General features: G+C 34.3%; 2 protein-coding genes across 2 annotated transcripts; one reads left to right on the top strand and one right to left on the bottom strand.

Annotated features, from left to right (window-relative positions):
• The first annotated feature begins 590 nt into the window (after positions 1–590).
• Positions 591–7,946, top strand: LOC141708170 (ABC transporter B family member 28). The gene is made up of 16 exons (XM_074511665.1): positions 591–1,059; positions 1,779–1,966; positions 2,068–2,091; positions 2,252–2,353; positions 2,700–2,790; positions 3,264–3,364; positions 3,483–3,533; positions 3,686–3,814; positions 4,045–4,107; positions 4,180–4,459; positions 5,300–5,448; positions 5,534–5,623; positions 5,974–6,108; positions 6,189–6,245; positions 6,319–6,375; positions 7,387–7,946. The coding sequence occupies exons 1-16, from the start codon at positions 657–659 to the stop codon at positions 7,621–7,623; spliced, it is 2,157 nt and encodes a 718-aa protein (XP_074367766.1). The 5' UTR covers positions 591–656; the 3' UTR covers positions 7,624–7,946.
• Positions 7,947–8,101: 155 nt separating this feature from the next.
• On the bottom strand, positions 8,102–9,295 carry LOC141708171 (uncharacterized). The gene is made up of 2 exons (XM_074511666.1): positions 8,697–9,295; positions 8,102–8,582 (listed from the first exon to the last, which is right to left on the bottom strand). The coding sequence occupies exons 1-2, from the start codon at positions 9,183–9,185 to the stop codon at positions 8,310–8,312; spliced, it is 762 nt and encodes a 253-aa protein (XP_074367767.1). The 5' UTR covers positions 9,186–9,295; the 3' UTR covers positions 8,102–8,309.
• Positions 9,296–10,856: the final 1,561 nt, after the last annotated feature.

Here is a 10,856-nt window from a genome sequence, read left to right as displayed (position 1 = left end):
TAAAAGACCTAACTTGCAATTGGAGGGAAAATGTGTCTGATAGGAGGGTTACATGTTACATTCCTAATGATATTACTATTTTACCCATGGTTCATTACTTTCAGTCCTAACGCCGTTAAACACAGTCTGACGAGGAGGACACGGAGCCCCTTCGATATAAAAATAAAATAATTTAGCCATTCAACTGACTAGAAATATAATTTAGACAAGTCCGTGCAATAAAATTATACTTCAGGTTAAAAACTGCAATTAAGTCTTTTTATAATGATCAATAATACAATTTGAAATTTTAATTAGGACATTAATACATCTCAATACGTACTCATAACTAAGTGAAATATGCAAATTTTTTAAATAAAATAGTATATATGATAGATATTTCTGTAATTACGGAATTTGATCGTATATTATTAATACAGGGAACATTGTAATTACATAATTAAGAGCATATATTCCTTTAATTTATACATATGATATTTTATTCTGTATATAATTGGTAAATGTTGAAACAATATAGAAAGTTGTTAAATTTTTAATTTAGAATTTGATTTATGCCAAATTTTGTTGGGACAGTCAACAGTAACATATAAATAAACAAAAATGTATGAATGCTGCAACACCACTCATTCCATTAAATCTCACGATCGCCTGAGACGATGATGATGATGGCTACTTCTACTACTCTCCCCCTATTCTCCCTCCCCAAAACCCCTAAAACCCTTCTCTCATATTCTCACCGTCATCTCATTCTTTCTCGTGGACCCCACCAAACAATTGCACGCTTCCCGAAGCGCTTATCATCTTCTACTACAACCTTAACAAGAAGTCCAGTTTGTTTGGCTTACGTGAGTGGGCCTGCATCTGACCCAATCATTCTCTCCGATGGTGAGCTTGAATCTACTAACATAGTACAACAGCAAACACCTTCGATACCCACGCCTGCTATTACTTGGGGGCTTTTGTGGGCCCTACTCCTCCCACATAAACTTAGATTATTGGCATGTCTTGTTAGTCTTGTTGGTTGTTCTTCTTGTACTCTCTCTATGCCCATCTTTTCTGGTAATCTCTCTCTCTCGTTTATCTTGCAAATATATAATGCTTAATTGAAAACAATGAGAACAATTGTTATGCATTTATATAAATTGACAATGTATGTGAAAAGTGCAGCAGAATTGTTTATTTATTAATCCAATTCAGTATATACAGTTGCAATTGTGCACATTCTCTAACTTGATACTATATATTTTATAATTGTATGTGCACTTTAAGGTTTGTTTTTTTGGATTAATAATCGTTCGATTATTTTAAATTTTGCATTCATTTCATTGTACTTAATCTCTTACAATAATTTCCTGATTTTGACATCTCATAACTCAATTTTGGAGGAATTATTGATTCCGCCATCTCTGGTGGCGTGTTAATCTGGTTGGGGAGAATGGAATGAATGAAATGATGAAATAATGGATGTTGGAGAGAAGATTTGAAAAAAAAACAAAATTGAGTGAGTGCAAAATTGTTGTGATAAGAATTGTGAATGAAATGAGTATGGTGGAATATGGAGCTTTCCGTCTCAAACTGGGAGGTTTGATTCCTAGTTTAGGTTGTCAGGAATAGAATGGAGGAAGGCAAAAAAGACTTGAACATTTACCCATATTATAGTTTTCATCCATCCAATTCAGACAACACATTAATGTAGTATTGATCCTATAGAATTGAATTGAAAATTGTTATAAAAAAAGAATTTTATTGCTCATAAGTGTTTTTTCGGTTATATGTAGGTAGATTTTTCGAAGTGTTAATTGGGGCAAGGCCGGAGCCTCTCTGGGTGCTGTTGAGTAAGGTGGGACTTTTGTATGCCTTGGAGCCAATTTTTACAGTTATATTTGTTGTAAATATGAACACCATATGGGAGAATGTCATGTCCAGTTTGAGAGCTCGGATATTTAGCAGCGTATTGATTCGAAAGGTAAAACTCTTGGCTTTACTATTTTATTAAGGTACGTGCTTGGTTACTTCTTTGTCAAAATCTTTCGTGAGAACTCATTGCTGCTGTTTTTTGATTTGCAGGTGGAGTTTTTTGACCGCTATAAGGTAAATTAGCTAAATGATTCTTACCACTTACTTGTACTGTTTGAAATCTGCTATCTTTGTTATACCCAGCAACGAATACTTTTGGCCAAGATAGCTACACTATAGTGAACTTGCAGCTGATGATGTCAGAATTTTGCAATTTGTGGTTTGTTTTTCACAGGTGGGTGAACTTACTGCTTTATTGACATCGGACTTGGGCTCACTAAAAAGCATCGTGAGCGATAACATCTCCAGGGATCGTGGTTTCAGGGCACTATCTGAGGCAAGCTACTCTACACTAAGTAAAAGTGAGCTTTTGTGTTGCTTAATTTCTATATCCTTTTCATGGGAAATTTTCACTTTCCAAATTACTCAGAAGCATCATGTAATTTGCACTTCCAAGTTTGATCAACCATGAAGATCTCTCCCCAATTATATTAACATAGTTCATGTAATGTTTAATGGTACTATTACAGTTGTTACACTAGTTGCAAAGATTTTCAAGCCTAAAATGGTTGAATTAGAATGCTTATTTCCAGTCTCTACGTACAGTACTGGGCATTAGAATCTTTACGAGGACCTATGGAGTAATCTAATTATGCAATGTCTATATTTTTTTCTGTTTGCAGGTTACTGGAACAATATGCTTACTGTTTGTTCTTGCTCCACAACTTGCACCAATATTGGCTGTACTTATGCTTGTGGTATCTGTTTTAGTTGGTAATTTTTTAATCACCCTTTACTGTGTGCTCTATACTAGCACTACTGTGCTTACTTCTGTGAAACAGAGGCTTATGGTTATATTTTATTATCAAATTCCTCATGAAATTGACTTAAAATATACTGCTTTATACACAATAATCCAATCATCATGGCCATTTCCATTTGAAAGATGAGCAATTACTTCTGTATGCTCTTTATTTTGTATAATAATTAAATAATCTTCGTTGGGTTTGTTTCGCGGGCTTTTTAAAGTCATCTAATAGGTGAAGGAGTATTATAATAATTTATTTGGACTTACAGCATGAATTAGCACATCTGTGATTAAATATGTATATTTAACGTTTGGTTCTTTTGTGTCATACATGCAATATTAGACACTAAAGGTTTCATCTATTTCCAATCACAAGTTAAATGTTATCTGTAATTTCCATTTTACCCGCATTTTGTCATGTAATTTGTGTTTTTTTCAGCTTTGTACAAGCGCTCGACTATGACTGTATTCAAAGCTCATGGTGCGGCCCAAGCATACATAGCAGACTGTGTAACTGAAACGTTTTCTGCTATACGCACAGTAAGATATTTTGCTTTCCTTTAGGCTAACAGAATAAAACTAATAAGAGAAAGATGGTTTCATCATGGTTTTGACTTTTGAGTGACTTGAATGTCAAATTTATTTATTTTGCATGCAGGTAAGATCATTTGGTGGAGAGAAACGGCAAATGTCAATGTTCGGTGACCAGGTTAGACACTTGCTGTATGTTGGCATCATGTGCATTGACTCGTATAAGGACCATGTTCATTTGATTTTATGCCGCTCACTTACCCCATTTATAGAAAAAAAAGTACCTCTGCTTAATTATGCTTTTGACATCTATTTTGTTGGAAATGACAGGTTCAATCTTATCAAAGTAGTGGAATCAAGCTTGGAATTTTTAAAGCATTTAATGAATCACTGACTAGAGTTGCAGTTTATCTATCTTTGATGGCCCTATATTGTCTTGGAGGAAGCAAAGTAAAAGCCGTAAGAAATTAACTTTAAGCATTGTCTTCATCTTGTTGTTATTGTATATAAATTTGATCATACTGAGTGCTCCCACAGTAAAAATTTGATCATACTGAGTACTTCCACAGTAAAAATACTTCAAAAAGACCATCTATCTCATTTATTCATAGATGACACTTTGTCAGATGTATGATATTTGTGTCTACTGCCATGCATTTCTCCTTGTAACAGTTTCACATTGCATGTAGGGTGAGCTCTCTGTTGGAACTGTGGCTTCCTTTATTGGATACACATTTACATTGACTTTCGCTGTAAGTTCTTTCCATGCACTCCTTTTTTCCTGTTTCCATCTTCTACACGAAGTTTAGATTTAAAGTTTCTAGGTTCAAGGGCTGGTTAACACATTTGGAGATCTTCGTGGAGCATTTGCTGCTACTGAGAGAATAAATACTGTCCTGTCTGGTGCTGAAGTTGATGAAGCCCTTGCGTACGGTTTGCGAAAAGATATTAAGCAAAAAGACGGCCTTGATAAAAACTTTGACATGTTTTTTGTCAGTGATTCGGATGGAGATAATCGATCTAGGAATATGGGTTACATGTCATCCCTAAAAGGAGACAGCAATGTGCGAAGTCTTGCAGAATGTGGTGATATATATCTTGAAGGTATCTTTTCCGGACATTTATTTTGTACACTGCTACTGATTCGCTTTATTTTTGAAAATTCCATGCATCTCTCACCTCTAAGACTTCTTACTAGCTTGTGGTTTCTATATAGGTATACTTATCAGGAGTATGAACATACATGTTATCTTTCTATCTGTAGAGAGAAACAAGATGCATTCTTTACATTTTTCCTTGGCTGATGTTTTTGATATTTAAAATCGTGTTGTCTTTTGATTATATTTTCTTAAATATAAGCTTTCCATTAGATAAATACCCAATATAAGTGGGACTTATTTTCTATTATATATTAGAAGAAGTAATAATTCTTTGAAGTTTGTTCTATTCATATGCCTCTATTCTATTAAATAATTATATTTTTAGGGAGTTCACAAGGAGTTCACAAGGAGTAAGCGATACTATTACCTTTTCAATAACTTCAGTATCATAATTTTATTTCATGGCAGTACTGTCTGACCATCAAAATTTATATTTAATGTAGAGAAAGGAGTAAAAGATCATAGTTTTAGTAGAATTAGGTTGGTATTTTGAGACATCAAACATGTTTTAAGCCTTACCTTATTGGTGTGGGTTAAACTTGAAAATTTACCAAGAGATTCTTAATCTAGGGGTTGATCTTGATACTATGTCAAGCCTGCTGTATTCCATACACACAAAATGAGATGGAAATGAGTCACTTTGGGTCAATATAATGCTAAAAATTGACCAAAGTTCAGTGAGCCAAAGTGTTCACGATAATTTGGCTTTATAGCTTATTAAACAACTCTTTGTTCTTGTAGATAATCCCGTCTTGGCTACTAATATACCTTTTTTTGTCTATAGATGTGCACTTCTCTTATCCTTTGAGGTCTGACGTGGAGATCCTTAAAGGCCTGAATCTGGTGCTAAAATGTGGAACAGTAACTGCTCTGGTTGGTCCTAGTGGTGCAGGAAAAAGTACAATAGTTCAACTATTGGCACGGTTTTATGAGGTTTCTTCTCAAAACTTTACCGTCTATTGTTGCATTCGTCTTGTTTCTTCACGGTTTATTACATTTAAATAACAATATTTTGCAGCCAACTACAGGTAGAATCACAGTAGCAGGAGAGGATCTACGGACGTTTGATAAGAGTGAATGGGCTCGCGTTGTATCCATTGTCAATCAAGTAATCTTCTGAACTTGTCTAGATAAATTATGAACACTTTATATGCAATACTGCAATGCATGAATTACAATAAAACAGAATTTGAATTATGTTAGTTAACTTAAAGGACGTCATACTAGCTGCTTAGTTTTTAATATACTATAGAGATATATAATTACACAGCTCTTTATACTGTTATGACCTGATAAAGTATAAAGTTTCACAAGAAACTAGTGAAGTAGTGATGCTTTAAGAAGTTAGGGGTAGGGGGGTTGTGTCAAGTGTCAACCTTGAATCCTTTGCAGCTTAAGTTGAATCGAGCAACCTCATTTATTCAAATCAATTTGATGTTATCTACTAAAATCTCCTAGGAACCGGTTCTATTTTCGGTATCTGTGGGAGAAAACATTGCATATGGCCTCCCAGATGAATATGTATCCAAGGATGAAGTAATTAAGGCAGCAAAAGCTGCAAATGCTCATGATTTCATTGTTTCACTCCCTCAGGTATGTCATTTCTAAATTGTGCCTCCAAATATTCTATATTGCTTTTATTCTTAATTTGCTATATGTTTCCAAATGGGAAGGGTTATGACACACTTGTTGGTGAAAGAGGTGGTCTGTTAAGTGGAGGACAGAGACAGGTAAGCTAGCATTATATTCTGTGTGCAGTTGGATATTGTTATATTTTTTGCTTAACCTTCTACCCGTTGACAGAGGGTTGCTATTGCTAGGGCTTTGCTAAAGAATGCCCCAGTCCTAATACTCGATGAGGTAACATTTTAAAAACTAGTTTATTCCGTGTGCAATGGACAATAATTGTTAAATTAATTGTTTTACTGCTATTTTCAATTTTTATTTTAATATTCAAGTTATATGTTTATAATAATATTGTATTTTTCTATTTTTTTTAGTTTAAATTGTGTTAATTGGCCGTCTTGTATTTATTTTACTCGAAGATAATTTACTGATTAAATTAAGTTTTTACTTGTTTATTGTTTCTTTAATGTAATTTGTGAATTAGATTTTATATTGTGCTTAATATAATTTGTTTATATTATTAATAGGAAGATATGTACAGTTTTTTTTAATTTCAATATTTATATTATTTTAATTAATAAGAATTATAATAAGAACAAATGCTACCTGCAATGACAAAAAAATACATGTTCTACTTGATGGGTGGTATGAACAGGAAGCATGTTCAAAATTGCACAACGTGAATTTTAAAGCTATTCTAACATTAGAAATGAACAAGCCCAACTTCATAGAACGATTACATCATAATGTAATGCAAAGACAGTACAGCTTACAATAAAGCATTCTCTTGCATCAGTTTAAGTGTTAAGTAGGAAGAATGCCACCTCTAATATAAGTGATCAATTTCCATCCTTGATGGGTTTTGTGTTATTCTGCATGTATGTGAAGTTTTCTTTACTATATTATAATAAAATCACAATTGTCTTATAAAATCCTGTTTGTATCGTTAGTATTATTAATAAGAGTCCTAATTGAATTAGGTAATTCCTGTAACAGACAACTACTTTTGGATAAGATAACTCTTACACTTACTAATTACTAATATATATAGAATTAGATTATAATGTATTAGTGTGTAACAAGTTAAATGGATAGTGCATTACTTTGACAGTGCTGTCTGCAACTCAGTACTACTAGTAAGTAGTAATAAACAAATTTTGTATCATAAGGTTTATAAAGTAATAATAATTAGTCAGTCCTTTTATTTAGAAATTAGTAACAAGGACTTATCTCCTTGCTGTGCAGGCCACAAGTGCCTTGGACACTGTGAGTGAACAACTAGTTCAGGGAGCTTTGAACCACCTTATGAAGGGACGTACTACATTGGTGATTGCTCACAGGTTAAGCACAGTTCAAAATGCAGATCAAATTGCTCTTTGTTCTGATGGGAGTATTGCAGAGCTTGGGACCCATTCTGAGTTGTTAGAGAGGAAAGGTCAATACGCTTCTCTTGTAGGGACTCAAAGGCTAGCATTTGAGTGAAATGATGATTTGGATATCTATACTTTGAAATCAACTTGGGAGGCAGCAGTACTTGAGTTATGCTTATTAATCTAAAGCTCTTTCTAAGAATAACCCCAGACTGCCAGTATTCACCTAAAACTCTGCAAATCCATTTCCATGCAAATATTCTCCTCTGCTGGCATATTTAAGGTAGGTGAATGGTGATTTTCCCGATGAGGGGACACGGAAGAATTCTTGAAGAAGTAACATGAATATCAATAGTGTGTTGTAAACTGCAAGTTTCTCTGTATCATTTCGTAACTTTATAACTTGTATATAAAAACTCTTTTTGTTGTGTTCCAGATTCTTGCATTTTTATCTGCTTATACTCATCATTGCACCAAAGTGCTTGTGCTACTTTATATTGTTCTTTTAACCAATAAAACATACAACAAAAACCGGATAATTTTCTTTTAGTGAAAATTAGCTTTTGTGAAGTGCCAAATGTAGACCGACGTTAACAACCAAGAAAACAGTAGAGTACTCTCCTATTGATATTTAGATCCGTGTTTTTCTGCTGATCGGAAGATTGTTACTATATGCTGGCAACTCATCACAGCTTTACAGACTCACCGGAAGGTACAGTAGTTTCATGTCCTAGTTCTAGTATAAAATAAAAATTGATCTCTGTCATCTAGTCTACGTATGTGTTTCAGAGAAGCTTATTAAGTGGCTGTAAAGGAGATGGAAGCATTCAAGTCGGCAAGACATTCAGTAGGGAGTCCCAGGAAAGAATCCAAGAGAAAGTCATTGATTGGCTCAACTGTGGCCACCCCAACCAGTCTGCACCTTCCTTCTGTACTTAGCCTCTCTCCTCTTCCATTTCTCATTGTTCCCTTTGATTCCTCTGATGTCAACACTGTTTCAACAACTAGGGGAGAAGCTTTATAGATGCTGCCTATAGAAAACAAGAATTTCGCCTTAAACTCGAGGTCCACCTGAAAAAGGTTGCACATCATATTCATATCAGAATCTCAAGACAATCATGAAAACCAAGTTTTATTATAGTATTAAAAACATAGTTTATGTTATTAGAGAACCGCAGTATTCACCTGCCCAGATTCCGAGTTTATGGTTCCTTTGAATAATTCTGGGACAATATCAATCCTCAGAAATGGAGGCAAAGGTAACCCTAAGAACTTTGTTGTTGCAGTTGTCAAAGGTGGAATATAGAGTGTTTTCACATCAAAATCAACCATTGTTTCACCTTTGGATCCTTCAGTATTTGTTCCTCTGCCAATACCTTTGCCCCCTTGTGCATTGTATTTAAAATCGGGATAACTAGCGATACCAAGACCGCAAGATTCAAGAGTCTTGAATTCAATAGTATAAGCACTGGGTTCTTGCAGTTGCGTCTGAGGGACCGAGGTGATGGTCGAGACAGGATGCTGTTGATTAGAGGATAATGTTATAGTGTTAGTAAGCCTTACCTTAGGTCGAAGCTGGAAAACATTTGAAAATGGATATAAGCACTCTCTTGAACTTTTTTTGGGAATCCTGCATAGGATTTGGGGATTTGAAGAATGAATTTGGCACCCCATTGATGAAGGTACTATGGAGTTTTGCAGTTATGTTCCAAAATTGTATAATATATTTTGACAACTAGTCAAGTGAAAATTTCTTGTGGTTTTGATGCAACCATGCACATTCCAGCTATGAGGCTGCTTTTCTTCAATCACTCTTGATCTCACAAACTAGACCTTATCTAGTTATTATAATAAATAAAGAGTCTTTATTCTTTTTTAACCAGTAGAATTTTTCTTTTTTTAGTCTCGAAAAAAATTCTCCATTCATCCATTAATCCTTCCAAAAAATTTCATCAGCTCAACTTTTGAAATCAAACTGAATGTTGTATTTTTTTCTGAATAGTATGTCTTATAATAAAGAATATTGAAATATTAAGTCTTATCAAAATATTTATAATCCTTCCAACTAATTTCTGATTATCTGATTAATTTCAACATTAATTCAACCAATAAATTTTTTGATGCAGAAATAATTAAAATGGAACATAGATCATCGGAAAGACGTAAAGTTTATCCTTGATACCTTTTGAGGGTAATTCATTAACATCGTCCAGAACATAACAGTCATCTAGATGTAATGTGAAAGAAGTGCTTGTTTTCGCAACATGTCCAAGATTGTAGTCGTCAAGTGCTTTAAATCCACGACAGGGCACTCCATGTCTTCGACGTCAGAGGATTACAATACATACATCTTCGCATTATGTGCTTGTATAACCTTTTCAATTTGTTGTGCTAGTTCCCGAGTAGGAACAAGAACCAGCGGTTGACATGCAAAAGCAGTGGCATCAGGCTGCTGCAGAACTGCAGAGTAGAAAGTTGTTCCTAATGAATAACACTATAACATGACCTGGGAATATAATCCAGGAAATCCACAAAGGTTAAGAAATCTGATCTAGAGCAACACATGGGTAATTAACCTACCTAAGACCTGCTGCGCCGTGAGCCATTGTGAAAGGTCTGTACACAGCGTTTTACTTATCAATTTCTTGGCAGATTCAGATATTGTATATGATTCCGGTGGTCAATGTAGAAAGCCCGAGAAATGCTCCTAATTACTTGGTGCGTACAACAAGTGATGCAGAAAGCACTGTAGATCATCAGGATGCTCCTCACTTAGATAATCGGTTATCAGTTGGATGTTTAAGACTTTCTGAATTTTATGTCTACATATATGTAGACATATATTCTGAATTACTCTTAGTATTGATTATATAGTCATAGAAGAAGAAGCTCTTCAGATTTAAACTAATTATAGCAGTACATTGAGTAAATGGTAGCTGGTAGATTGTTTATCATGTTACAAATGGTAGCTGGTAGATTGTTTATCTATAACATGACAAATTCTATTCAGATAAGCTATTCATACAACAATACTTGACAATTAAAAACAAACAGAATCCAGAAAATGCTAATTAAGAATCCAGCTTATAGCTCTCCACTTCCAAACATTTAACTAGTTCATAATTGACTTCTCCGGTAAATTGCTTATGGTAAAATACTCTAGTCTTCTTGGCTAGAAATCAAGTAAAACATGTTCATACTTGATTCAGCGTGAGGAAGAAATCTTAGAGATAGTAGTTGAAACACAGAACCATGATCATGAAAACTGTCTAAAATTATCATCGGCTCGCACTTTAAGCTAGCTACGATTTCTTCAACCATAGAAATATACTTGAATCAGACATA

Source organism: Apium graveolens, chromosome 2 (genome assembly GCF_009905375.1).
Source record: "Apium graveolens cultivar Ventura chromosome 2, ASM990537v1, whole genome shotgun sequence".
In the NCBI taxonomy this organism is placed as follows: domain Eukaryota; kingdom Viridiplantae; phylum Streptophyta; class Magnoliopsida; order Apiales; family Apiaceae; genus Apium; species Apium graveolens.
This window is presented reverse-complemented; position numbering and strand designations above follow the sequence as displayed.

Excerpts from the sequence above, each read along its gene's own strand:
- LOC141708171 (XM_074511666.1), bottom strand. The coding sequence starts at position 9,185 with ATGGGGTGCCAAATTCATTCTTCAAATCCCCAAATCCTATGCAGGATT. Across the intron at positions 8,583-8,696 it reads TAAACTCGGAATCTGGGCAG|GTGGACCTCGAGTTTAAGGC; the intron begins GTGAATACTGCG and ends AACCTTTTTCAG.
- LOC141708170 (XM_074511665.1), top strand. The coding sequence starts at position 657 with ATGATGATGATGGCTACTTCTACTACTCTCCCCCTATTCTCCCTCCCC. Across the intron at positions 2,354-2,699 it reads GTTTCAGGGCACTATCTGAG|GTTACTGGAACAATATGCTT; the intron begins GCAAGCTACTCT and ends TTCTGTTTGCAG. Across the intron at positions 3,534-3,685 it reads TGTCAATGTTCGGTGACCAG|GTTCAATCTTATCAAAGTAG; the intron begins GTTAGACACTTG and ends TGGAAATGACAG.